The sequence below is a fragment of the Phyllobates terribilis genome, unplaced genomic scaffold (genome assembly GCF_046119375.1).
Source record: "Phyllobates terribilis strain yellow unplaced genomic scaffold, ASM4611937v1 Scaffold_4__5_contigs__length_816908805, whole genome shotgun sequence".
In the NCBI taxonomy this organism is placed as follows: Eukaryota; Metazoa; Chordata; class Amphibia; order Anura; family Dendrobatidae; genus Phyllobates; species Phyllobates terribilis.
This window is the reverse complement of record NW_027362764.1, coordinates 799,115,227-799,141,837: the sequence shown is the minus strand read 5'-3', so window position 1 is coordinate 799,141,837 and position 26,611 is coordinate 799,115,227. Positions and strand designations below refer to the sequence as shown.

The following is a 26,611-nucleotide window of genomic DNA, read 5'->3' as shown; positions in this document are numbered from 1 at the left end:
TTGCCGTCCACACGGGTACCCGGACCAAGTGCTGACGGACCAGGGACCTGCCTTTGAAGCGGAGGTCTTCCAGGAATTCTGCAATCTGTATGGCTGCCGGAAGATAAGGACGACACCCTACCATCCGCAAACTAATGGACTTTGTGAGAAAATGAACCAGGTGGTAATGGATCTTTTAAAAACATTGCCCCTGGAAGAACGCAGTCTGTGGCCTGAGAAGTTGCCCGATCTGGTGGACCTATACAACCACATCCCGGTAGGTTCCACCAACTGTACCCCGGCTTACCTAATGAGGGCAAGACCTGGTAAGTTACCTGTTGACCTGGAAATGGGAGTCCTGACACCCGAGGACACTTCACCAGAAACAGACTGGGACACGGAGAGGCAGCAGCAGTACCGGAGAGTACAGGAGAGCGTGGAGCGAAGTCTCTGTCAGGCTAGGGAAAGACAAGAGAAAACTTACAACCAGTATGCTCCCGCTGTTCCCCTGGTACCCGGAGAGCAGGTCTTGAAGAGGAAGAGACGGCTCCACAAGTTGGACGACCAGTGGGAAAAGGACCCGTACACCGTACTGCCCTCAAGCCACGAGAACCCGAAGGTTTGTACCATCAGTAAAGACGGAGGGGAAACCACAGCTATTGTATCCCGGGACCACCTGAAGAAGTGTCCCGAACAACTGAGGAACCCTGAAGAGGAACAAGAAGACCATCGACCCGTAGAGGAAAGGGAAGATATGGTTAGTACTGTGCTCGGGGACTTCCCTCGGTCTTGGACTCAAGTCAATGGTGCAGTTGTGGTACCCGTACTCACCTTCCTCCAACCAGCATCCCAAGCACCTACGGAGCAACAGGTAGAGCTGGAAGAACAGCCGGTCCAGGAGGCAGAAGACCCCACACCCGCAGACCAGGAGGATCAACCCTCTGCTTGCAGTGAGCCTGCCATATCCCTAGTGAGCCAAAGAGCCGGTAGACAGCTGCCCAGTTTACCCTTGACAGCTCCTACACCCTGTAGTTCAGGGCTAGGCAGTCAGCTCCGTAGGTCCACTAGGGCCACTAGAGGCCAGTTACCCGCACGGTGGAGGATTTGAAGTGTATAAATTGTTTTATTTATGTTTACCTGTGTATTGTTGCTTGTGTATAATTTTGTGTTTCTAGTTATTTGTAGGAGTCCTTGGCGGATTTACCGGGAATCCTTGTACATAGTTGGAGCGTAACCCAGGACGGACTAAAGACTGTTAAGGACTCGGGGTAGGACAGACCCCTACCTGGTTACGTCTCCCTGTTTTGGTGAAATGGACACCTTGCTTTTCTTCAAAGACTGCACCCGGTTACGGACATGCCGTAACCATCTTTATATGTTTTTCTTATTGTGTTATTATTGTTTTTATCTTGTTATGTTTTTCTAAAATATGTTTAGTCCCGGAGTACTAAATTTCACTAGGGGGGAATGTGACACCCCAGGGGTCTGGTTGCCACAGTGATAGAGATGTTATGTCTGAGAGCAGGTGGGAGGTCCTTTGGTCAGGGATCCTGTGCATGCCACACCTCCTGCCCAGTCTTGGGAGGGGAAGAACTTCCCCTATATAAACCCGGGGCTGAAGCAGGGTTAGGAGTCCAGGAGAGTAGAGACAAGAAACAGTCATAGGAGGAAACAGCTGGAGCTCAGTGGGAGCAATACTACTACGAGTCAGGGGCTGGCAGCTGCAGAGCTCGCCCTGACTGAGAAGCTTTCTTACCGGACCCGGCGTCCGAGGCTGTGGGGACTAACTCTTACCCAGCAGCAGAAGCCGACCGGCAGGGGATTTCAGGTCCTCAGGCCCAGAAACCTGAAGGCACGGTCACACGTGTGGGACCAGCACCGCCATCGTGGAGCGGAAGCCAATAGAAGGCCCCGAGTCACCGGCCATACGGGTGAGCACCACACGGTACACTCAGGGACGTGGGCTACTTATATCCGCTTCTAGCAAGGTAGCCAGAAGAGTACAGTCAGTTTGGGAGGCCTACAACTCCGCCTGGCCAGGGGAGATCCCATCTGCTCAAGGACTGACCAGGCCCCGTTCGCTAGCAAGTACTCCGGGAGGGTCTATTGTTGTTACCAGTAAAGACCCTGAATTACACCGCACCGTCTCTGAGTGGTTCCTGCTACCCCCATCTTCCACGTCGGCTGCCCTGAGGCCATACCCCTCCCGTTGGGGGTTATACTATCACGCTGCACAATTCTACACCGGCCTCAGCGGTCTGCCCTGCAGCGGCAGCTCCATAGCTGCAAATCAACGGGTGGCGTAGTCGACACTCAAATAACATCTATCAAGACTGCCACACACTGAGTTTGACTCCCTGGGCACGGGCCGGGTCCCCCGCCACTCGGAGACTACAACCCTCATCTGATCCGGTTCCGGGTAAGCCCCCGTGCGCGAGACGCTGCGCGACACAGCAGGCCCAGGGGCGCGTCAGTAGTACCTGTACAACTGTCATACCTTTGGTTCAGCGTGGGTGGCCTGAGGACAGGGGGGAGGAGGAGGAGGAGAGCATGGTCAGTCGTCATCTTGATGAGGACACGGAAATGGATTGATTGGGCCAGACTTCTCATCACCACCAAATGACAGCAGAGTAACAAAGTCAAAACCACTGTGTTATTTCGGGAGGTGTATTCCCATGCACCGCTTCACACCCACACATGGGTATACGCTTCCTGATTTCGGATGTTTTTTGTTCTTTTCCTTATCCTCAGCCTCCACCACCACTATACCACCAGGGTGACTGTGGTCCGTGTTGCCAGCATTGCAAGTTCCTCCGTCCTAATTTTTGGCACCTTTTGCTTGGAAGGCATAGGCAAAGACTGTGGGAGACCCACTCCCCAATAATGGGAATAATGTTTTTAAGATGCTGTACTGCATGGCTCTTGTAAGGGGCATTAAAAGCGTCTTCTTAAGCCACTCTGAACTCCACAGCTCTTCCAAGGGGCATTGAAATGTTATTTTTAATTACCTCTAACCTCCACGACTCTTCCAACGGGCATTGCATTTCCTCCTAATTTTAGTCAGCTTTTTCTTTTCAATGCAAAGGCGAAAACTAAGGGAGACCCACTCCCCAATAATGGGTAGAAGGTTTTGTGTACGCTGTAATCCACGTCTGTTTCAAGGGGCATTGCAGTTCCTCATAATTTTTGGAAAGCCTTCCATTCACTGCTTAGGCCAACAGTGCACAGGAGACCCAGTTGCTATTAATGGAAAAAACGGTTTAGTTAAGGCCCTCTGACCTCCATGTCACTTCCAAGGGGCATTGGAGTGTCTCAAAATTTTTCTTAGGCATTGCACTCACTGTATGCCCTATAACTGTGTAGCCGAACCTGTAATAATTATAATGGATACCACAGGAGTCTTTTTGCGTGGAACAAAGATACAACAGAACACAGTTTATAGGTGTCAAAGTTTATATTACAAACACACGGTGATTCAAACAAGTGCAGACGAAAACTCAAAGTCCATAAACACTCTGGGGAAAATGCAATCAGCAGAGCAGTCTGTAAAGTGCAGTTCACACTAGAGGATGTTAGAAAACAAGGAAGTCTTTATCAAGTCCATGCAAGGAAGCCCATACAATATATATATTACATTATCCAGGGAGGCCTGGGTAGAAGTCCCTGATAGTGCAGCACAGTCCCGTGCTCTGCAACTATCTAATGCAGGTGAGTCAGAGCAGAAACCAGCTTGTTAGCAGAATGCAGGTGAAGACTGAGGCTCAGAGGTAGCAGCAGGAGCAGCCAGGAGAAGGAGGAATACTGGTAACAACTGAATGCAGCAGAGTCTCTGAGAGCAGGTAACAGAAGATCCACAACAGGTCTGCAGGGCAGAGCAGGAAACTAGGAAACCACCAGGAACAGGTCACAGGCAGAATACACTAGCACGGATTAGAGGCTGGGGTGGAGTTATAAAGCAGGAAGACTAGGGGGCACATGAGACAAAAGACACCATCTTGAAAGAGGGCAAAAATGGCCAAAATGTAATTAAAAATATTCGCAGTCCTGACAGAACCGCTCCTTTTGGTACAGAAACATATCCTACAAGACATATCTGGTTGACTGGCCTGATATTGATGTGAATGGTCCCTGTTCCTCCTGCTCTTTCTCCTTTGCCACCACCTCATCCATCATTCAACACCTGAAGCTTTGTTTTAACGGGAGTCATAGAACTGGGATAGTAGCAGGAAAACATCCAGCAATCCTCGGAGGAGGTAGGATATGCGCGAAAACGCTGACCACCTCAGGCCTAGCCGCTACTACATACATGCGCTTGCATTCCAAGGAACAGAAAGCTAAGGAGATGGATGGCCTCATGATCATGAATAATTTACTCGTTGTGTAGGAGGCCGACCACTGCTGCTGTCTACCTTCTGAACTTTGTGTTGAAGCCTCATTGACCCAGGTCCCGCAATCCTCTATGTCTGGAGGACGTGTTGCATCCCAGTGTCCAACTGTGTCCTGGCTTCCACAATATTAACCCAGTGTGAAGGCGTCAGTGAGATGGACCATCCCTGGCCACATTCACTTGTCCACGTGTTTGTGGTTAGGCTGTCCTTACCACTAAATGCACTGGGGAGGGCACAGGTAATGTTTTGGTATGCGCGCTTGTGTATAAGACGCACCGGGACAAATAGGGGCGGCTGGGGACCGAGTATGGACACCCGGCTGACCCCAGGAGGCTGGGGACCGTGTGTGGGCACCCGGCCGCAAGGCGGATGGGGACCGAGTATGGACACCCGGCCGAACCCTGGCGGCTGGGAACCAAGCGTGGACACCCGTCCGTCGTGAGGCTGGGGACTGAATATGGATACCAGGCCGCCGACGCAGCCATGATGAGGTGGCCAGTTTCCGCCTCCACATGCCTAAAAGGCCCAATTTCAAGTGCAAGCAAGCTAGCAGTATGGTATTGCAGCTTGGGGGTGGGTGGGTGGCAGGCTGCATACTTGCGCTTGCATTGCAAGGAATGGGGGAGGCACAATTGAACAATGCCCTGGGACAAGGACTTGCACGGGGATAGTTGCAAGTCTGCATCTTCTGATGCGGCAAGGATCACTCCTGATGGGCACACTTTTAGGCAGTGACCTAGGTGTCAGAGATGCTTCCAGGGGTCTTCCCCATGCTGTTCCCATGGCTTTTCAGCACTGTATGCATGTGTCACACAGCACATGGCCAGATAAGATTGTAAAATGTTAAAATGACATTTCCAGTGAATGCATTTGTCACGGTTGAAAGCAATACAAAAGTGCAAAAACGCATAAACAATGCTACTTGTGAACATAGCCCAAGGTGTGGAGGAGTATTTTTGTTTTTAGTTATTTATTTTACCTTATACACAAGTCTTTACCCTGGAAAGGAAGTTCCTTAACATATTTCACAGGAAAACCGTTTCAGTTTCGTGTTTGAACGTTTTCTTGTGACTCCGCAAAAGTGGCTTAATACCTCTAACCACGTTGTTGCCAACACCGCATGCACAGGAGAATTCTCCCACGCTGTCAGTGAGGTGCATGAGGTGAGCTGAGTTCATTGGACATGAACTCGGCTCATCTGGATGCCGTCACAGCCAGACACTGAGGAGCTTCACTGAGGAGCTTCTCAGTGTCTGTGGCATGGCAAGCTGGATGGCAGCGTTCCTGTCATGGGCAATTTTTGACCTTCTGCAGACCGCCGGGGGGGACCACCAGAAAAATGCTCGAGTTTCCCATAGACTTACATTGGGCTCGTTGCTCGGGTCGAGTACCCGAGTATTCCGATGTGCTTGACCCGAGCAACGAGCACCCGAGCATTTTAGTGCTCGCTCATCACTATTAGAGAGTAGTGTTGAGCGAACACTAAAATGCTCGGGTGCTCGAAGCTCGGGCCGAGCTCACCGTGATACTCGGGTGCTCGACCCGAGCAACGAGCCCAATGTTAGTCTATGGAAGATCCGAGCATTTTTGCGGCGGCACCCCCGGCAGTCTGTAGAAAGCCTAAAAAGTGCCCAAAACGATAGTGACAGTGCTCAAATGACATGGGGACAGCATGGGGATCGCCCCAGGAAGCATTTATGACCCCCAGGTCACTGCTGTCAACAACGTGGTCAGAGGTATTAAACCACTTTTACGGACTCACAATAAAACGTTCAAAAACTAAACTGAAACTAACTGCTTTCCTGTGAAATATGTTAAGGAACTTCCTTTCCAGGGTAACGACTTGTGTATAAGGTAAAATAAATAACCAAAAACAAAAATACTCCTCCACTCCTTGGGCTATGTTCACAAGTAGCATTTTTTATGAGTTTTTGCACTTTTGTATTGCTTTCAACCGTGACAAATGCATTCACCGGGAAATGTCATTTTAACATTTTACAACCTTATCTGGCCATGTGCTGTGTGACACATGTATACGGTGCTGAAAAGACATGGCAACAGTATGGGGAAGACCCCTGGAAGCATCTCTGATACCTAGGTCACTGCCTAAAAGTATGCCCATCAGAAGTGATCCTTGCCGCATCAGAAGATGCAGACTTGCAACTATCCCCATGCAAGTTCTAGTCCCATGGCAGTGTTCAATTGTACCTCCCCCATTCATTGCAATGCAAGCGCAAGTATGCAGCCTGCCACCCACCTCCAGGCTGCAATACCATACTGCTTGCTTGCTTGCACTTGAAATTGGGCCTTTTAGGCATGTGGAGGCGGAATCTGGCCACCACGCCATGGCTGCGTCGGCGGCCTGGTATCCATACTCAGTCCCCAGCCGCTGGGTGTCCACGCTTGGTCCCAGCCGCCAGGGGGCGGCCGGGTGTCCATAAACGGTCCCCAGCCACCCCTATTTGTCCCGGTAACCTTCCCCACACTTTTCTTAGCCTGGCCTGCTTTTGGGCAGCATTGGCCGAGCCCACCAGACAGCCAGACTCCTCCGGTGGGCCCTGGCTTCTCCATCAGGGGAGTTGAGAGTGCCAAGGTGAGGAGCATGATAATGATGATCTCTTTATCACCATTTATATGCCTCGACTACTGTATGGGACTATTGGATATTCTAGGGATGCGCTGACTTTACCAACAAGAAATCGACCACTGCATACAAGATTTCAATGATCCAATGGACCGATATTATTATATTTGTATATATATATCACATCTTTATGTATGCATGTACTGTATTGTTATGGTTCCTGGATCAGGGTAATAGCCGCTTTATGAGTTGGTTTACTGCTTCCCCTCTCTTGTTAATTGAGTTCTGTCTCATATAACCAGTACATATCCCTTTGGGCTTACTTTGTCCCCTACTTGTCATGGCCACCGCTGAACCGCGCATGCGCAGTGCCGTCCCGGTCTGGCCGCGTCCCGTCGGGCTTCCGTACGTCAGGATTGTGGGTAGTGACGTCATTAGTTGCGCGTCCCTGCCCATGGTCCCTTCGGGAAACGGGCCGGATGTGACGCGACGCGGGGGGACGCTCTGCTACTCCGCATGCGCTGCAGTAATCAGCGGTGTCACCTGCGACACGATCTTGCAGGAGATATAATGGTGCCCACTATTTCCACAACCACAGCCCCCTGAAGAAGCCACGCGAAACGCGAGTCGGGGCTGCAGAGCGGCTTGGTGGTTACTCCAGTACCTTATGGGTGAGCTCTCTGATTCGACCTGTTATCGTTACTTTGCCTGTTCGACCCTCTTTGGTGGCTTTCTTTGATTGTTGCTCTCTGTGTGGAGGCCCCTACTTTAGGGAGATTCTTTAGCTTCCATACACTGCCTACTGCCATGTATATACTGTTTACGTGTGTTATGGATATATGGGGTAAACTGATTAAATTTGCTGATGACACAAAGCTAGGAGGGATAGCTAATATTAGAGAAGAGAGAGAGAGGATTCAAAAAGACCTAAATAAACTGGAGCAGTGGGCAGCAACCAACAGAATGGTTTTTAACAGGGAAAAATGCAAAGTACTACATCTGGGCAATAAAAATGAAAAAAGCATATACAGAATGGGAGGAATAGAGCTAAGCAACAGTACATGTGAAAAAGACTTAGGTATACTAATAGATCATAGACTGAACATGAGTCAACAGTGTGATGCAGCAGCAAAAAAGGCAAATACAATTCTGGGATGTATTAACAGAAGCATACAGTCTAGATCACGTGAAGTCATTATCGGTCTTTACTCCTCTTTGGTCAGACCTCATCTGGAATACTGTACACAGTTTTGGGCACCACATTTTAAAAAAGACATAGACAAACTGGAGCAAGTTCAGAGAAGAGCGACCAGAATGGTGACTGGTCTGCAAACCATGTCCTATGAGGAACGGTTACAGGATCTGGGAATGTTTAACTTGCAAAAAAGAAGACTGAGAGGAGACTTAATAGCTGTCTACAAATATCTCAAGGGCTGTCACATTGTAGAAGGATCATCTTTATTCTCAATTTCACAAGGAAAGACTAGAAGCAATGGGATGAAACTGAAAGTAGAAGACACAGATTAGATATTAGAAGAGACTTTTTGACAGTTAGGAGATCAATGAGTGGAACAGGCGGCCACGAGAGGTGGTGAGTTCCCCTTCAATGGACGTCTTCAAACAGAGGCTGGACAGACATCTGTCTGAGATGATCTAGTGAATCCTGCTTTGAGCAGGGGGTTGGACCAGATGACCCAGGAGGTCCCTTCCAACTCTACCATTCTATGATTCTATGATATGTAAGTGTTGAATAGGGTCAGTCAGCTATCCCCTCAGGACCCACCAACAATCGCTGCCCTGCATCTGTGTGTATTCCTACCCTGAGTGATCTAATTTTTTAACTTTGTTACACAATTTTAATTTTATATATGAAATAAAGTGTCTTTTATACATTAATATGGACTTATACTTGATTTGGGATAATACTCCAATTTTGTAGGCTTCATGATGATAAAAGTTAGCATCTGCTTTGTTTTCTTGGAATGCAAGCGTAAGTGTGCAGCCTGCCAACCACCCCGCCACCCCCAGGCTGCAATACCATACTGCTAGCTTGCTTGCACTTGAAATGAGGCCTTTTAGGCTTGTAGAGGCAGACGCCGGCCCCCATGTCATGGCTGCGTCGGCGGCCTGGTATCCATAGTCAGTCCCCAGCCGCCCGGATGCCGGGTGTTCACACTCGGTCCCCAGCCGCCAGGGGTCGGCCGGGTGTCCATACTCGGTCCCCAGCCGCCCCTATTTGTCCCGGTGCACCTTATACACAAGCGCGCATACCAAAACATTACCTGTGCCCTCCCCAGTGCATTTAGTAGTAAGGACAGCCTAACCACAAACACGTGGACAAGGGAATGTGGCCAGGGATGGTCCATCTCACTGATGCCTTCACACTGGGTTAATATTGTGGAAGCCGGGACACAGTTGGACACTGGGATGCAACACGTCCTCCAGATATAGAGGATTGCTGGTCCTGGGTCAATCAGGCTTCAACACAAAGTTCAGAAGGGAGACAGCAGCAGTGGTCGGCCTCCTACACAAGGAGTAAATTATTCATGATCATGAGGCCATCCATCTCCTTAGCTTTCTGCTCCTTGGAATGCCAGCGCATGTATGTAGTAGCGGCTAGGCCTGAGGTGGTCAGCGTTTTGGCGCATATCCTACCTCCTCTGAGGATTGCTGGATGTTTTCCTGCTACTATCCCAGTTCTATGACTCCCGTTAAAACAAAGCTTCAGGTGATAAATGATGGATGAGGTGGTGGCAAAGGAGAAAGAGCAGGAGGAACAGGGACCATTCACATCAATATCAGGCCAGTCAACCACACATGTCTTGTAGGATATGTTTCTGTACCAAAAGGAGCGGTTCAGCTACACAGTTATAGGGCATACACTGAGTGCAATGCCTACCAAAAATTTCGAAGCACTCCAATGCCCTTTGGAAGTGACATGGAGGTCAGAGGGCGTTAACTAAACCGTTTTATCCATTTATAGCAACTGGGTCTCCTGTGCACTGTTGGCCTAAGCAGTGAATGGAAGGCTTTCCAAAAATTATGAGGAACTGCAATGCCCCTTGAAACAGACGTGGATTACAGAGTACTAAAAACCTTCTACCCATTATTGGGGAGTGGGTCTCCCTTAGTGTACACCTATGCATTTAAAAGCCAAACCTGACTAAAATTAGGAGGAAATGCAATGCCCGTTGGAAGAGTCCTGAAGGTTAGAGGTAATTAAAAACAACATTTCAATGCCCCTTGGAAGAGCTGTGGAGTTCAGAGTGGTTTAACAAGACGGTATTAATGCCCCTTGGAAGAGACGTGGAGTTCAGAGTGGTTTAACAAGACGGTTTTAATGCCCCTTGGAAAAGACGTGGAGGTCACAGTAGCTTAACAAGACGATTTTAATGCCCCTTACAAGAGCCATGCAGTACAGCATATTAAAAACATTATTCCCATTATTGGGGAGTGGGTCTCCCATAGTCTTTGCCTATGCCTTCCAAGCAAAAGCTGCCAAAAATTAGGACGGAGGAACTTGCAATGCCCCTTACAAGAGCCATGCAGTACAGCATCTTAAAAACATTATTCCCACTATTGGGGAGTGGGTCTTCCATAGTCTTTGCCTATGCCTTCCAAGCAAAAGCTGCCAAAAATTAGGATGGAGGAACTTGCAATGCTGGCTACATGGACCACGGTCACCCTGGTGGTATGTGGTGGTGGAGGCTGAGGATAAGGAGAAGAACAAAAAACAGCCGAAATGAGGAAGCGTATACCCATGTGTGGGTGTGAAGCGGTGCATGGGAATACACCTCCCAAAATAACACAGTGGATTTGACTTTGTTACTCTGCTGTCATTTGGTGGTGATGAGAAGTCTGGCCCAATCCAGCCCTTGTTCATTTTGATAAGGGTCAGCTTGTCAGCATTGTCAGTTGACAGGCGAGTTCGCTTATCTGTTATAATTCCCCCAGCGGCACTAAAAACACGCTCCGATAACACGCTAGCGGCAGGGCAGGCCAGGACCTCCAAGGCTTACAGAGTGAGTTGATTCCAAGTGTCCAGCTTGGATACCCAATAATTAAAAGGCACAGAGGAATCACAGAGGACGCTGGTACGGTCAGCAAGGTACTCCCTCACCATCTTTTGAAACTTTCCACTCCTTGTGAGTGTACCCCGCACCTCAGGGCCTGTAAGCTGGGCAGGTGTCAGAAAACTGTCCCAGAAGGTTGACAGTGTTCCCCTGCCTCTACTGGATTGGAGTTGCGTCTCTCTCGCCTGTACGCCTTGGTTGGTCAACGAACTGTGACCTCTGCCGCTAGCGTGTTCAGTTGGGAATTTTTTTAACAGTTCTGCAGCAAGGGCCTTCTGGTACTGCCCCATTTTTGTAGACCTCTCCACCTCAGGAACAAGAGAGTGGAAGTTCTCCTTGTAGCGGTGGTCTAAAAGTGTCACCAACCAGTAACGACTGTCACCCAACATTTTGACAATACGAGGGTCACGGTTAAGACAGCGTAACATAAAGTCAGCCATGCGTGCCAGACTGGTAACGGGCAAGACTTCCGTGTCCTCACCAAGATGACGACTGACCATGCTCTCCTCCTCCTCCCCCCTGTCCTCAGGCCACCCACGCTGAACTGACGGTATGACGGTTGTACAAGTAGTACCATCTACAGCGCATGATACCAGCTCCTGTCCTTTCTCCTCCTCTCCCTCATTGTCCCCCAATGCACGTTGGGATGAGATGAGGCTGGGCTGTGTGTAATCGCCCGCTACGGCTTCTTGATCCATCTCATCATACTCTGGCTGCAATGCCTCCTCTTTAATTCTCTGCAGAGATCGTTGCAAGAGTACAGAGCAGTGTCGAGCATGCTCGCTCAACACTATTAGAGAGCCATCAGCAGGCTATGCTTTGTTGTTCCCATTATAAAGGAGTGGGTCTCCTATACTGTTTTTGTGTAGTAAATGTAAGGGCTGCCAAAAATTTGGACGCACCCCAATACCCCTTGGAAGCAACATAGAGGAGGGTCTCAGTAAAAAAAATGTTCCCTTTATAATGGCGTACGTCTCCTATAGTGGTAATGCCCCTGCTGTGACTGCTAGGGCAGCCCAAAAATTGGACGCACTCCAATACCCTTTTGAAGAGACGTAGAGGAAGTCCATTGTTAAGAAATGGGTCTCCTATACTTATAATGTCCATGCACTAAGTGCATGGGCGGAGAAACATTTATCCCTGGGGGGTGTACATGAACATATTGTGTAACATTCAGAATGTTTTAGGTAGGCCTCTAAAAAATTGTCCTACGGGCATCATAAACACCCTTGAAAAAATTATGAGGGTGTTGCATCATGGTCACCCTGGTGATATGGTGGTGGAGGATGAGGAGAATAGAAAATAGACCAAATCAGGAAGCGTATACCCATGTGTGAGTGTGAGGAGGTGCATGGGAATACACCTCCCAAGAAAAGACACTGGACTTGAGTTTATGTTACGCTGCTATCATTCGGTGGTGTTGAGAAGTCTGGCCCAATCCAGCCCTTGTTCATTTTTATAAGAGTCAGCCTGTAAGCATTTTCAGTTGACAGGCGGATGCGCTTATCAGTTATAATTCCACCAGCGGCACTAAAAACCCGCTCTGGTAAAACGCTGGCGGCAGGGCAGGCCAGGACTTCCAAGGAGTAGAGAGCCAGTTCATATATAGGGTCTTCTGTAGACACCTTTTTGAGCTTTGTGTCTGACCTAAGACAAACCCGACAGGATCCAAGTCGCTGAGGCAAAGATCATGAACCTGGCACAGGGGGGCCGTATGGCTGAGGACTACAGCAGCGATTTCCGGCAGTGGTCCACTGAAGTTCTGCATCATCTCACAGGTGTCTACAACAGCCTTTCTGAAACTCTTAAAGACGCTCTGGTTCTTCATGACGCCCCTTGCTCTCTGGCTATACGGATGGACCGCAGAATCCGTGAGAGACGTGCTGAACAGCAGGCTGCCCGTTATACTTCCCTGAAGCAGATCGATTTACCGGAGCTGGAGCCATTGGAGGTTAGAGTTGCTAATTTGTTGTAGAGAAAAAACAGTCAAGATCTTGAACTCTACTGTGGTCTCTCTGAACATTTTCTCAATAATTGCCCAACTTGTCCTCAGGCAAGCAAACAGTAAGGAGAACGTCTGAGTCTGGTGATAAGGCGGTCGCCCAAACTCCCAGGTACCTTTTCCTTCCTCTGATCTTATAGGATCTACACTTTGTATAGGGAGAATCTAGTACAGGAATCACAGAACATTCTCCTGGGCCCCAACACTCACACTGGGTGCAGGGAAGATCAGAAAACCCAATAACCCTACATCCTTCCCTCTTGGTATACAGCACATTAGTGCAGGGGTAAAGAAAATTATATGGGGATATACAGAAGTATATTGATGGTATACGGCACAGGAATCCAGTGGGAGACACTATATGGGGGGCATACAGCCTTAAATAGGGGAAAAATAATCATCCGCTTAACAGTCAGCGATCACTGGTGCAGGAATCAAATAGCCTACAAATACAAGTATATATCGCCTAGTGCGGCCATAACCGGTGTTAGACTATGCGCGTACATTCAGGAGTTGAAGCAGAAATTTCCACCCTTTTCTGACGCCTTTTTGATACATTTTTTAAGCGTTTTTGTACATCAATGAATGCTTTTTGGAGCTAAAAGTTATTTGGTGGGACATTGCTTTTGGATTACCATCAGAACTGGGGTGAGTATATTGGTTAATTTAAATGATTAAAGAATGTGTCTGTTGCATTTCAAATAGAGTGTTTACTCTGTGTTTAACTCTTTACTTTAATTAGGTTTGGTGTTGAAAGGGTTTGATTGACACCTAGCTCTTTTGTTTGGTGATGACAAGGTGTCAGCTAGTCCCATTTACCCAAACTCATTAGCATTTCCATTCATGTAATTTCTGGAGCAGCTGTGAGCTGCTATTTCAGCCTAGGAAGGTGGCCACAGTCAAGAGCTGCTGCAGGTTTGACGCCGCGTGTTCATGAATACTAGCACCCTCTGCGGCTAATATCACCCCTCAGCAGTCCCAGAAATGGCGCATCCATACGATGGACCAAATCTGGCAATTAGCCTCCGGTCTTCCCACTGCCCTGTAGCGGTGGTGAGTGGGGTAATGGGGTTGGGGCTCCCGTCAGCCTTGTATTGGCGGCTGACGTGAAGGTCAGGTTAGTAATGAAGGGATTCTATAACATGCCCCATTACTAACCCCGTAGTAAAATGGTCGCCACTTTTTCAATATAAGACACGGCCAGAATAAAGTATTTTAATGAAATAAAAAACACACGGTTTAAAAAAAAATAAAAATTACACTCAGTCCCCGAATCCCTCGATCTGAAAAAAAAAAATAAATAAAAAACAACCATATCCCTCACCTGTCCACTGTCACGACGTAGTCCACAATTACGCCAAAGATTGTCCCTCTGCGATCTGTGTCACTAGCTATCACTGATGTCACAGCTGTAGAAGACATACCGGGTATAAAATCACTGTACCATGCTGCTGCAGGTCACAGGGGTTCATCAGTTGATCAGCCCCAGTGAGCTCACCACCAGTACTGGACCTTTAGCTGAGAGCTTACATGACCGCAGGTCCTGGCAGAACAGATCGCTGGGGACTGAGGACACCGGACAGGTGAGTATAGCGGGTTTTTTGCTTAGATTTTCTTTTTTTTTCCATTTGCACCGCGTGGTACCTGGCTCAGCTGAGGAAACTACTGCTCCCCGCTGCCGACCCCGGTACCACTCACAGCTTGTTTCTGCCCTGAATTTGCGCACATTGACTTTAATTGAAACACAGCAAATCTGCAGGTATAGATAGTCAATGTGTGCAAATTCACAGCGGATACAAGCGCACAATGGACAGGCTCCGTTTTTTCCACAATACTTGGCAAACAGATGATGTAGTGTTTCTACAGCAAAAACCGCCACAAAATACGCTGCGTGTGCACAGAATCTAATACACACTATAGGAGACAGATGATCAGTGGCACTGGCTCTTATCAGGAGGATGTGGTGGCTCTTAAAAGAGCCTTTGGTTGTGGACAGATCGGCTGCAGCGCTCACTTGCTCTTCTTGCTGCTCTCGCTCTTCTTGGGCAGCAGCACAGCCTGGATGTTGGGGAGGACGCCCCCCTGGGCGATGGTCACCCCACCCATCAGCTTGTTCAGCTCCTCGTCATTGCGCACCGCCAGCTGCAGGTGCCGGGGGATGATGCGGGTCTTCTTGTTGTCCCGGGCGGCATTACCGGCCAATTCCAGGATCTCAGCGGTCAGATACTCCAGCACAGCGGCCAGATAGACCGGAGCGCCGGCGCCCACCCTCTGGGCGTAGTTGCCCTTGCGGAGAAGTCTGTGCACACGTCCCACCGGAAACTGCAGTCCTGCCCGGGATGAGCGGGTCTTGGCCTTAGCCCGGGCCTTTCCTCCCTGTTTGCCGCGTCCAGACATCGTTCTATCAGCAGATAACAATCAGCAGAATGTGAGGAGCCCGCGCTGCTGGAGGTTTATATAAGCTGCTGCCCCGCCCTCCTCTCATTGGACGGATCTGAAGCCGAATATGGAGATCAGACTTGAGTAAACACCAATCAGCTGCAGGAGGGAAGGTGTGACGTCACATAGGTCAGATGACTTTCTCACCCAACCGCCACCCGCCCTCTTCACAGCAGCTCGTGAAAGCCGTTACATTAACTCTTTACTGGCTGATTGCTTTCCTGCCTGTCGTCCTGGTGCAGACACAGCGGCTTTATCCTTAACCCTTGCCTGTCCTATGATCACATACGGGAGCACAGAGCCGTCGCCTGCCCCCTCCCCTCAGGCTCTGCTGGTTACATTAAGACACGGACTGGCGCAGCGATCTCTTCTGCCATTAACCCTTTGTCATCATGATGGCGCCTGATCCAGTGCGGCCTCCTCTCAGCGGTTATTACAGATTGTGACGAACCGCACGAGAAACGCTCGTCCTGACCCTAAATATTACATGGAGAGAAAGAGCGGGAGAAGCGGGATCAGCCGAGCAGCACCGAGCTAGAAACCGGCAAAGCGGAGGCAGAATTAACCCTTCAGTGTCTGACGTCCTATATGAGGGCGGTGGAGAATGTCGGCTACCGGCAGCAGAACCGAGAACTTACTGTAAGTTAGCCAGTGATAAACGTCCCCGACCCCGGAGTCACGAGGAGGACTGTGCGGAGGAGGCGGCGGATGAGCGCGGACATCTCTCTGCTCCGCAGACACTTCACGGATCATTTATCAGCCCCAGATGTGAGAGAGCGCCACCTGCTGATCACCTATAATATAACCACTGCCAGTTATAAAGCTGCATACAGGTCGCTCCACTGGGCTCAGCTCCATCACAGGTATAATTTGACAGCAACCGCAGCAGTGAGAACAGCACCGACATCCCGCAGCCCAGGCCGCGTCTGAGGGATCAGAGTAATAGAGATCAGCTCGTCTTGGAGGATTTGGTGGCTCTGAAAAGAGCCTTTGTGTTGTTCTCGGGGCCCGGGCAGATCTAAGCTCTCTCCCCGCGGATCCTGCGGGCCAGCTGGATGTCTTTGGGCATGATGGTGACCCTCTTGGCGTGGATGGCGCACAGGTTGGTGTCCTCGAACAGCCCCACCAGATAAGCCTCGCTGGCCTCCTGCAGCGCCATCACCGCCGAGCTCTGGAAGCGCAGATCGGTCTTGAAGTCCTGGGCGATCTCCCTCACCAGGCGCTGGAAGGGAAGCTTACGGATCAGCAGCTCGGTGGACTTCTGGTAGCGGCGGATCTCCCGGAGAGCGACTGTTCCTGGCCGGTAGCGATGCGGCTTCTTCACTCCGCCAGTGGCAGGAGCGCTCTTCCTGGCGGCCTTAGTGGCCAGCTGCTTGCGGGGAGCTTTCCCTCCGGTGGATTTACGGGCGGTCTGCTTGGTTCTGGCCATAGCGCTGTATAGACGGATACAGAAGTGATGAGCGGAGCGGCGGGAGCAGGGTATTTATACTCGTGTGCGCGTCCTGATTGGTCTGTGGGAATCACGCCCCCTGCACGCCATTGGTTCTTATATTAAAAAGCGACCAATAAACACCCGATGCTTTTGTCAGCTATAATAAGAATCTGTCCCGCTACTCGCGAATGGTGAGAAAAATACAAGAAATAAAGAGCAGAAATGCGAAGAGAAAACTTCTAGTGATCTATGGAGAATAAATGTATGAAAACCCTCCCCGATAATAATTCATGGGAATCTACTGTATAGTCCACAGTCCTTGTTTGCTGGATCAGTCCAGGTGATGATTATTATTCAGCTTTATGCATCATCACACGTCGCTTCCAGACCGGTGACCGCTGCTGCCCATCACATCCTCTCTATGATGACGATGATGCAGGTGGTGATCTCAGGCTGCTGTCGGGTTTCTTCATGTGCGACACTGATTGGAGCAGATCCTCCCCCGCGCGCTGCGATGGTCGCTGCCGATCACTTCTGGATATTTGATGTCGTTTTCTTGTCGCTGCCCGGGAACTCGTCACCTGCCGCACTCAGAGGAGCTGAATATAACGCTGCAGAAATGCGCCTGCTCCAGACCCGCATCTTCCCCAGTCCTCTCTCTGGTCCGCAGGGCTCGGTGATCGTCTGTAGTGAGGTCGGTGGGGATTTCTCCCCGGTTCCGGGTAAATAGGGAATGACTGATAATGGAGAACGGCGGCGAGAAATATCAGTCACTAATTGGTTAAAGGATGGCGACTATCACCCGGAGCCGCCTGTGGGCGGAGCAATAGACTTATGCTTAGTACTGATTGGCTAAATTCTTAATTTCCCGCTTAATCGCTGCTGGTTTTTTCCGGTCATTGTGCAATACGCGGTGTGAGATCGGGCGATCAGGTTGTGCTCGGTGATCGGCGGCCGCTTTCCTTCCACACAGGAGTGCGATTCCCGGATTAGTTGCGCGGTTTCCGCTCCTCCCCGCAGCCGGAATTATAGCGATGTGATTCATCCGTCAGACAGGAGATCGCTGTCGGCTGGAGCTCCGGCCGCACTTTACACTGACGCGGATATTAGTGATCTCTCCCCTCCGTCCCCAGCACCTGACGCTGCAGGGAGCGGATCTAACACCGCGGCGCCTCCTGCTCCAGACCCGAGATCCCGTCACCTCATTACTGCATTCATCCAGCAGGAATCACAGCTTCTCCACTGTACATGTGGGGGGGCTCTGATAAGAGCCTTTGGGGGGTGAGGATGGAGCGGAGAACACAATTAACCTCCGAAGCCGTAGAGAGTGCGGCCCTGGCGCTTGAGCGCGTATACCACGTCCATGGCGGTGACGGTCTTCCTCTTGGCGTGCTCGGTGTAGGTGACGGCGTCACGGATCACGTTCTCCAGGAAGACTTTCAGGACGCCGCGAGTCTCCTCATAGATGAGGCCGGAGATGCGCTTGACGCCTCCCCTGCGAGCGAGACGGCGGATGGCAGGCTTGGTGATGCCCTGGATGTTATCACGCAGTACCTTCCTGTGCCGCTTGGCGCCGCCCTTCCCGAGACCTTTCCCTCCTTTACCTCGACCAGACATCTTCCACGTAATCAGCAGAACACGATGACTGAGCAGCGCCGAGCCCTTCCTTTATATGGAGGGTGAGCGGACCGGAGCGAGAACCGCAGGGATGATGCGATACCGGGGAGAGATTTGCATTATCAGCTCCTCCCCTTCTCTCTGATTGGCTGAACACAGATCAGTTGGTGATTTTGAATTTCCCGCTCATTGTGCTGTAATTTTCCCGCTTCTCTCCTCATCTCGGCGCCGCTGCTGCTCGGAGACTGGAGATCCTGCCTGCTCCAATAATGACAGCGGGAGATCCAGGCTGGAAATAGATCAATCTCTGGGAGATCATCATCGATCAGACGCCTCCACCGGCCTGGAGAGCAAAGGGTGTGTGACATCAGAGGAAAAGTGAAAGTGGATATAGCTCAGTGGGTATAATCCCTGCTATTAGTGCTTGGCACAGTGGCTATAATCCTCTATTAGTGCTTTGCACAGTGGCTATAATTCCTGCTATTAGTGCTTGGCACAGTGGGTTTAATCCTCTATTAGTGCTTTGCACAGTGGGTATAATCCTCTATTAGTGCTTGGCGCAGTAGCTATAATCCTCTATTAGTACTTGGCACAATGGCTATAATCCTCTATTAGTGCTTTGCACAGTGGGTATAATCCTCTATTAGTGCTTGGCACAGTGGGTATAATCCTCTATTAGTACTTGGCACAATGGCTATAATCCTCTATTAGTGCTTGGCACAGTGGATATAATCCCTGCTATTAGTGCTTGGCACAGCGGCTATAATCCTCTATTAGTGCTTGGCACAGTGGCTATAATCCCTGCTATTAGTACTTGGCACAGTAGATACAATTCTTGCTATTAGTGCTTGGAACAGTAGCTATAATCCTTTTAGTGCTTGGCACATTGGGTATAATCCTCTATTAATGCTTGGCACAGTGGCTATAATCCTCTATTAGTGCTTGGCACAGTGGCTATAATTCTCTATTAGTGCTTAGCACAATGGCTTTAATTCCTGCTATTAGTGCTTGGCACAGTGGCTATAATCCTCTATTATTGCTTGGCACAGTGGGTACAATCCCCGCTATGTGTGCTTGGCACAGTGGGTATAATCCTCTATTAGTGCTTGGCACAGTGGGTATAATCCTCTATTAGTGCTTGGCACAGTGGGTATAATCCTCTATTAGTGCTTGACACAGTGGATATAATCCCTGCTATTAGTGCTTGGCACAGTGGCTATAATCCTCTATTAGTGCTTGGCACAGTGGGTACAATCCCCACTATGTGTGCTTGGCACAAGGGGTATAATACTCTATTACTGCTTGGCACACTGGGTATAACCCTCTATTAGTGCTTAGCACAATGGCTATAATCCTCTATTAGTGCTTGGCACAGTGGATATAATCCTCTATTAGTGCTTGGCACAGTGGGTATAATCCCTGCTATTAGTGCTTGACACAGTTGCTATAATCCTCTATTAGTACTTGGCACAGTTGCTATAATCCTCTATTAGTGCTTTGCACAGTGGGTATAATCCTCTATTAGTGCTTGGCACAGTGGGTATAATCCTCTATTAGTGCTTGGCACAGTGGGTATAATCCTCTATTAGTGCTTGGCACAGTGGGTTTAATCCCCCCTATGTGTGCTTGGCACAGGGGGTATAATCCTCTATTAGTGCTTGGCACAATGGCTATATTCCTCTATTAGTGCTTTGCACAGTGGGTATAATCCTCTATTAGTGCTTTGCACAGTGGGTATAATCCTCTATTAGTGCTTGGCACAGTGGGTATAATCCTCTATTAGTGCTTGGCACAGTTGGTATAATCCTCTATTAGTGCTTGGCGCAGTAGCTATAATCCTCTATTAGTACTTGGCACAATGGCTATAATCCTCTATTAGTGCTTTGCACAGTGGGTATAATCCTCTATTAGTGCTTGGCACAGTGGGTATAATCCTCTATTAGTACTTGGCACAATGGCTATAATCCTCTATTAGTGCTTGGCACAGTGGATATAATCCCTGCTATTAGTGCTTGGCACAGCGGCTATAATCCTCTATTAGTGCTTGGCACAGTGGCTATATTCCTCTATTAGTGCTTTGCACAGTGGGTATAATCCTCTATTAGTGCTTTGCACAGTGGCTATAATCCTCTATTAGTGCTTTGCACAGTGGGTATAATCCTCTATTAGTGCTTTGCACAGTGGGTATAATCCTCTATTAGTGCTTGGCACAGTGGGTATAATCCTCTATTAGTGCTTGGCACAGTTGGTATAATCCTCTATTAGTGCTTGGCACAGTTGGTATAATCCTCTATTAGTGCTTGGCACAATGGCTATATTCCTCTATTAGTGCTTTGCACAGTGGGTATAATCCTCTATTAGTGCTTTGCACAGTGGGTATAATCCTCTATTAGTGCTTGGCACAGTGGGTATAATCCTCTATTAGTGCTTGGCACAGTTGGTATAATCCTCTATTAGTGCTTGGCGCAGTAGCTATAATCCTCTATTAGTACTTGGCACAATGGCTATAATCCTCTATTAGTGCTTTGCACAGTGGGTATAATCCTCTATTAGTGCTTGGCACAGTGGGTATAATCCTCTATTAGTACTTGGCACAATGGCTATAATCCTCTATTAGTGCTTGGCACAGTGGATATAATCCCTGCTATTAGTGCTTGGCACAGCGGCTATAATCCTCTATTAGTGCTTGGCACAGTGGGTATAATCCTCTATTAGTACTTGGCACAATGGCTATATTCCTCTATTAGTGCTTGGCACAGTGTGTATAATCCCCGCTATTTGTGCTTGGCACAGGGGGTATAATCCTCTATTGCTGCTTGGCACTGTGGGTATAACCCTCTATTAGTGCTTGGCACAGTGGCTATAATCATCTATTAGTGCTTGGCACAGTGGCTATAATCCTCTATTAGTGCTTGGCACAGTGGATATAATCCCTGCTATTAGTGCTTGGCACAGTGGATATAATCCCTGCTATTAGTGCTTGGCACAGTGGCTATAATCCTCTATTATCGCTTGGCACAGTGGCTATAATCCTCTATTAGTGCTTGGCACAGTGGCTATAATCCCTGCTATTAGTGCTGCTTTTATATCTGTCTCTCATTGGTCAGTTTTTGCCTCCTGCACCATCCTCATGTAGATTGAGGGCTATTGGTGTTTGACCCGTTTTAAAGATATGGACACTGTGCTTCCAGGGTCCTTACCAAGTAGGATCTGTACTTCTGAATACTGTTGAAGGCTGTAACAATGGACTGTCTGAGTTGCTGTTCCGGGGCCCTTAACCGAGAAGGGCCGGTATCCCCCTGAGAGGAAGATTTCAAGAATCGTCGAGTACTAAAATGTATAGTAATTTTTATACTTAACATATGTTAATTGTGGTTTGTTGCCTGGTACGGTGGAGGACGACCATCATTAAAGTGTGGGGGAATTTAATAGTGAGGAAGGGTTGAACCTTTCCCTGGGACTTAAGTAGTACAACAGATCTCTACGTCACGTACACGGCGCTGCACAGCAGATCTCCACGTCCCCTGATATCAGTGCAGACTGCGGCAGACACCGGAACGCTGCGCCGCCCCTCCCCCCTGTACAGAGAACAACCTCCTGCAGTCACTGCGATCGTCTGCAGATCGGGCATCTGTTCTGACCTGGACAACTGTCATCTGAAGGAACATTCAATGAGCCCAGAAACTACCAAGGAAGCGTGTGATATAGAGTTCAGCGCATTGTTCCGCCGCAGGTCTGCACTGATGGCAGCGCTCAGACCGATCACCGGCAGCTACAGAGGAGCAGTGTAACTATGTATTCTGACATGAGATCAGCCCTGCCCGCTCCATCATGGCACTGATCATACAGCTCTGCAGGGACAAGGTGGTGGCACTGATCATACAGCTCTGCAGGGACAAGGTGGTGGCACTGATCATACAGCTCTGAGGGGACAAGGTGGTGGCCCTGATCATACAGCTCTGAGGGGACAAGGTGGTGGCACTGATCATACAGCTCTGCAGGAACAAGGTGGTGGCACTGATCATACAGCTCTGCAGGAACAAGGTGGTGGCACTGATCATACAGCTCTGCAGGGACAAGGTGGTGGCACTGATCATACAGCTCTGCAGGGACAAGGTGGTAGCACTGATCATACAGCTCTGAGGGGACAAGGTGGTGGCACTGATCATACAGCTCTGCAGGAACAAGGTGGTGGCACTGATCATACAGCTCTGCAGGAACAAGGTGGTGGCACTGATCATACAGCTCTGCAGGAACAAGGTGGTGGCACTGATCATACAGCTCTGCAGGGACAAGGTGGTGGCACTGATAAGAGCCTTTGTAGTAGGAGGACAGAGCGGCTCCGCTTATTTCTTGGCCGCGGGCTTCTTGGCTTTAGTCGCCTTCTTAGCCGGGCTCATCGTCACCTTCTTAGGCTTCGGAGCGGCCTTCGTTCCTTTCTTGACTGCGGCGGCTGCGGGCTTCTTGTCCTTTTTCGGGCTTTTCTTGGCTGCGGTCGGAGCCTACTTGGGCTTCTTTGGGAATTTGGCCACTTTCTTGGCTGCAGGTTTCTTGGGTTTGGCCGCAGCTGCCGGCTTCTCCTTAGTCTCCTGCTTCTTGTTCAGCTTGAAGGAGCCGGAGGCGCAGCTGCCCTTCACCTGGAGCAGGGAGCCCTTGAGCCCAGATGTACATATAGAGCGCGGGGAGCGGCTGTACATATAGAGCGCGGGGAGCGGCTGTACATATAGAGCGCGGGGAGCGGCTGCACATATAGAGCGCGGGGAGCGGCTGCACATATAGAGCGCGGGGAGCGGCTGCACATATAGAGCGCGGGGAGCGGCTGCACATATAGAGCGCGGGGAGCGGCTGCACATATAGAGCGCGGGGAGCGGCTGTACATATAGCGCGCGGGGAGCGGCTGTACATATAGAGGGCGGGGAGCGGCTGTACATATAGAGCGCGGGGCCCGGCTGCACATACAGAGCGCGGGGAGCGGCTGCACATACAGAGCGCGGGGAGCGGCTGCACATACAGAGCGCGGGGAGCGGCTGCACATACAGAGGGCGGGGAGCGGCTGCACATACAGAGGGCGGGGAGCGGCTGCACATAGAGAGGGCGGGGAGCGGCTGCACATAGAGAGGGCGGGGAGCGGCTGCACATAGAGAGGGCGGGGAGCGGCTGTACATAGAGAGGGCGGGGAGCGGCTGTACATAGAGAGGGCGGGGAGCGGCTGCACATAGAGAGGGCGGGGAGCGGCTGCACATAGAGAGGGCGGGGAGCGGCTGTACATATAGAGGGCGGGGAGCGGCTGTACATAGAGAGGGCGGGGAGCGGCTGCACATAGAGAGGGCGGGGAGCGGCTGTACATAGAGAGGGCGGGGAGCGGCTGCACATAGAGAGGGCGGGGAGCGGCTGTACATATAGAGGGCGGGGAGCGGCTGTACATAGAGAGGGCGGGGAGCGGCTGCACATAGAGAGGGCGGGGAGCGGCTGCACATAGAGAGGGCGGGGAGCGGCTGCACATAGAGAGGGCGGGGAGCGGCTGCACATAGAGAGGGCGGGGAGCGGCTGTACATAGAGAGGGCGGGGAGCGGCTGCACATAGAGAGGGCGGGGAGCGGCTGCACATAGAGAGGGCGGGGAGCGGCTGCACATATAGAGGGCGGGGAGCGGCTGTACATATAGAGGGCGGGGAGCGGCTGCACATAGAGAGGGCGGGGAGCGGCTGTACATAGAGAGGGCGGGGAGCGGCTGCACATAGAGAGGGCGGGGAGCGGCTGCACATAGAGAGGGCGGGGAGCGGCTGTACATAGAGAGGGCGGGGAGCGGCTGTACATAGAGAGGGCGGGGAGCGGCTGTACATATAGAGGGCGGGGAGCGGCTGTACATAGAGAGGGCGGGGAGCGGCTGCACATAGAGAGGGCGGGGAGCGGCTGTACATATAGAGGGCGGGGAGCGGCTGTACATAGAGAGGGCGGGGAGCGGCTGTACATAGAGAGGGCGGGGAGCGGCTGTACATAGAGAGGGCGGGGAGCGGCTGTACATATAGAGGGCGGGGAGCGGCTGTACATAGAGAGGGCGGGGAGCGGCTGTACATATAGAGACATATACAGATCCCACACAAGCCTCATATCTTCTAGCAGGAGCCGGATGTGATCTGCGGGTCTGGGGAGAGTCTGTGCACAGATGTATCTATCCCCCCCATAAATCCGTGTTATACATCAATGAGAATAAACATCACCAAAAATACAGGGGGGAGCAGACAGGACCAGAGTATGTGTCAGGAGGATATAACGCGTCCCAGGCTGTGACAACTGCCAGTATATATACACCGAGCCTGGTACTAATCAGGGCCCAATAATTACCGGATCTTACCTCTATATACAGATTACTAACTCAGATTCAGAAACTGCCCAGACCCCCATCCTCCTCTAGGGATTATGATCAAACATGTGGCGGGATCTCTCCGAAAAGTAGATTTCTTCCTGCTCCCGGGAGGTGTGGGCGTGTGTGGGGGGGGGCAGGTAGGTAGGTGTGTGTGTGTGGGCAGGTGTGGGGGGGGCAGGTGTGTGTGTGTGGGGGGGGCAGCCAGGTGTGTGTGGGGGGGGCAGGTGTGTGTGGGCAGGTGTGTGTGTGGGCAGGTGTGTGTGGGGGCAGGCAGGTGTGTGTGTGTGTGGGCAGGTGTGGGGGGGGCAGGTGTGTGTGTGTGGGGGGGGCAGCCAGGTGTGTGTGGGGGGGGCAGGTGTGTGTGGGCAGGTGTGTGTGTGGGCAGGTGTGTGTGGGGGCAGGCAGGTGTGTGCGTGTGTGGGGGCAGGCAGGTGTGTGTGTGTGGGGGCAGGTGTGTGTGTGTGGGGGCAGGCAGGTGTGTGCGTGTGTGTGGGCAGGTGTGTGTGTGGGCAAGTGTGTGTGTGGGGGGGGGCAGGTGTGTGGGGGGCAGGCAGGTGTGTGGGGGGGCAGGTGTGTGTGGGCAGGTGTGTGTGTGTGTGTGTGTGGGTGGGCAGGTGTGGGGGGGGCAGGTGTGTGTGGGGGGGGCAGGTGTGTGTGGGCTGGTATGTGTGTGGGTGTGTGTGGGGGCAGGTGTAGGTGTGTGTGGGCAGGTGTGTGTGTGGGGGGCAGGTGTGTGTGGGGGGGCAGGTGTGTGGGGGGGGTGTGGGCAGGTGTGTGTGTGGGCAGGTGTGTGTGTGTGTGTGGGCAGGTGTGTGTGTGGGCAGGTGTGTGTGTGTGGGCAGGTGTGTGTGTGTGGGCAGGTGTGTGTGTGTGGGCAGGTGTGTGTGTGTGGGCAGGTGTGTGTGTGTGTGTCTGTGGGCAGGTGTGTGTGTGTGTCTGTGGGCAGGTGTGTGTGTGTGTGGGCAGGTGTGTGTGTGGGCAGGTGTGTGTGGGGGGGCAGGTGTGTGTGTGTGTGGGGGGGCAGGTGTGTGTGTGGGCAGGTGTGTGTGGGGGGGCAGGTGTGTGTGTGTGTGGGGGGGCAGGTGTGTGTGTGGGGGGGCAGGTGTGTGTGTGGGCAGGTGTGTGTGTGGGGGGGGCAGGTGTGTGTGTGGGCAGGTGTGTGTGTGTGGGGGGGGGTGTGTGTGGGCAGGTGTGTGTGTGTGGGCAGGTGTGTGTGTGTGGGCAGGTGTGTGTGTGTGGGCAGGTGTGTGTGTGTGGGCAGGTGTGTGTGTGCAGGTGTGTGTGGGGGGGGCAGGTGTGTGTGGGGGGGCAGGTGTGTGTGTGGGCAGGTGGGTGTGTGTGGGCAGGTGGGTGTGTGTGGGCAGGTGGGTGTGTGGGGGGGCAGGTGTGGGTGTGTGTGGGCAGGTGGGTGTGTGGGGGGGCAGGTGTGTGTGTGGGGGGGCAGGTGTGTGTGTGGGGGGGCAGGTGTGTGTGTGGGGGGGCAGGTGTGTGTGTGGGGGGGCAGGTGTGTGTGTGTGTGTGGGGGCAGGTGTGTGTGTGTGGGGGCAGGTGTGTGTGTGTGGGGGGGCAGGTGTGTGTGTGTGGGGGCAGGTGTGTGTGTGTGTGGGGGCAGGTGTGTGTGTGTGTGGGGGCAGGTGTGTGTGTGTGTGGGGGCAGGTGTGTGTGTGTGTGGGGGCAGGTGTGTGTGTGTGTGGGGGCAGGTGTGTGTGTGTGGGGGCAGGTGTGTGTGGGT

The 26,611-nt window shown here is 51.3% G+C and overlaps 3 protein-coding genes across 3 annotated transcripts; all 3 read right to left on the bottom strand.

The window, feature by feature from the left end:
• Positions 1–15,036: 15,036 nt before the first annotated feature.
• LOC141264539 (histone H2A type 1-like) lies at positions 15,037–15,450 on the bottom strand. Its single transcript, XM_073676813.1, has one exon. The coding sequence runs from the start codon at positions 15,421–15,423 to the stop codon at positions 15,037–15,039; it is 387 nt and encodes a 128-aa protein (XP_073532914.1). The 5' UTR covers positions 15,424–15,450.
• A 1,023-nt stretch (positions 15,451–16,473) lies between these two features.
• On the bottom strand, positions 16,474–16,917 carry LOC141264538 (histone H3). The gene has a single exon (XM_073676812.1). It carries the CDS (start codon positions 16,892–16,894, stop codon positions 16,484–16,486), a length of 411 nt encoding a protein of 136 aa, XP_073532913.1. The 5' UTR covers positions 16,895–16,917; the 3' UTR covers positions 16,474–16,483.
• Positions 16,918–18,202: 1,285 nt separating this feature from the next.
• LOC141264536 (histone H4) lies at positions 18,203–18,514 on the bottom strand. The gene has a single exon (XM_073676811.1). It carries the CDS (start codon positions 18,512–18,514, stop codon positions 18,203–18,205), a length of 312 nt encoding a protein of 103 aa, XP_073532912.1.
• Positions 18,515–26,611: the final 8,097 nt, after the last annotated feature.